A 1,534-nucleotide genomic window follows, 5' to 3' on the forward strand; every position below is an offset into this window, starting at 1 on the left:
CACACCACTTGCAAGACTCAGTATACTAAATACAAGCGGTTGATTAACAAGAGAACTGGCCTTGGCTTTGATGCATATGGGTTCATAGAAATGTCAGATGACTGGTGGAATGAACTTTTTAAGGTATAATCAGTTACTTTGTTCTATCTGTATACAATTTGTTTGTGTGTATACAATTTTCTGAACTCTTGTATTGGTTTTTCAGGAATGGCCAGCAGCAAGAAAGCTTAAAGAGAAGCCAATAGCAAATATTGACTTGTTGGAAAAAGTGTTTGGATCAGTTCACATTAGTGGAGCTGAAGGATGGGCTGCTCAACAAGGTGAAGACCATTTGGATCAGCAAAGCGTAGACCATCAGGATCATGATGATGGTGATGCTGAAGAGACAGATGCGACAAATATGCAAATTCCTCCTACTCAGGATGCTCCAGCTGAATCAAGATCTGTTGGCCCTTCATCTTCTAGTAGATCAAAAGGTAGCAGGAAAAGATCAAGGGCCGCGCAAGTAGGACAGGCTGTAGCAGATGTTCTTTCTGACAAGAACAAGATGATAAGGAGCCACCCTGAGTTCAGTTGCAACCAGCTTACAGCTATGGAAGCCTTACACTCGCTGTCTGCTATCAGGCATTGGTCTCCTTTGTACAAAGCAACTATCAACCATCTCAAGCAGGACCCAACCAATCGTCAGACCTTCTTGTTCTTTAAAGATGATGAGAACAAGGTTCTCTACTTGGAGTTTGCTACTGGTGAAAGCAGAGATGCTTGAAGGCTATCCTACTTCGAGTTTATGTCTTCTAGTTCTATATTATCCTACTTGGAGTTTATGTCTTTTAGTTTTATGAGAACCATCTTTTGTTTTATGAGAATCATCTTTTGTTTTATGAGAACCATATTTTGTTTTATGAGAATCTTTTGTTTTATTTGGTGTAGTGGTTCTGACACTTCAGGTTTGGTACTGGTTCTGAGTTTTTAAGTTTGGTGAAGTAGAGGATACTGTTTGGTGAAGTAGAAGGTTGTTGTGATTGTTTGGTGTCTGTTTGGTGAAGTAGAAGCTTGCTGTGATGGACAATAATGTAAGCTTGCTGTGTCTTTTATTTAGTTTTTACGTAGGTTGATCAGTAGTTTCACTGTTGTGATCACTGATTTTCATTAAGTTGACAATGTTGCAAATCGAGTCAGAGCCTACGTTATATACGGTGAAGAGCGACTAGTAGTCAGGATCTAACTAAAGATCAATTGTAATTTTGCAGGAAATATTAAGACTTCTCGTTGAAGATGATGAGCTGGATTTGTTGTTTGATGAGAATCAGCACATGTATACTCTTGTAGAGGAAATGTTTGGAGTGCCAGAAGCTAATACTGATAGGCAATCAGTCAGGACAAACCGAGGTGAAGGTTGGCGACGTGTGCAGCATTTCATGAACGGGTCTGAGGTACAATGCTATGAGATTCTGCGCATGAACCAGGAAACATTTAAGAGTTTGTGTAAGATGCTATCAGAAAAGTATGGGTTAAAGGAGACTCTTAATGTCTA

The 1,534-nt window shown here is 39.6% G+C and overlaps 1 protein-coding gene across 1 annotated transcript; it reads left to right on the top strand.

The window, feature by feature from the left end:
- The first annotated feature begins 90 nt into the window (after window positions 1–90).
- Window positions 91–766, top strand: LOC106315107. The gene is made up of 2 exons (XM_013752878.1): window positions 91–123; window positions 206–766. Exons 1-2 carry the CDS (start codon window positions 91–93, stop codon window positions 764–766), a joined length of 594 nt encoding a protein of 197 aa, XP_013608332.1.
- The last annotated feature ends 768 nt before the right edge of the window (window positions 767–1,534 follow it).

Source organism: Brassica oleracea, chromosome C9 (genome assembly GCF_000695525.1).
Source record: "Brassica oleracea var. oleracea cultivar TO1000 chromosome C9, BOL, whole genome shotgun sequence".
In the NCBI taxonomy this organism is placed as follows: Eukaryota; Viridiplantae; Streptophyta; class Magnoliopsida; order Brassicales; family Brassicaceae; genus Brassica; species Brassica oleracea.

Coding starts and splice junctions, on each gene's coding strand:
- LOC106315107 (XM_013752878.1), top strand. CDS start 91: ATGTCAGATGACTGGTGGAATGAACTTTTTAAG. Junction 124..205: donor GGTGGAATGAACTTTTTAAG/GTATAATCAGTT, acceptor TTGGTTTTTCAG/GAATGGCCAGCAGCAAGAAA.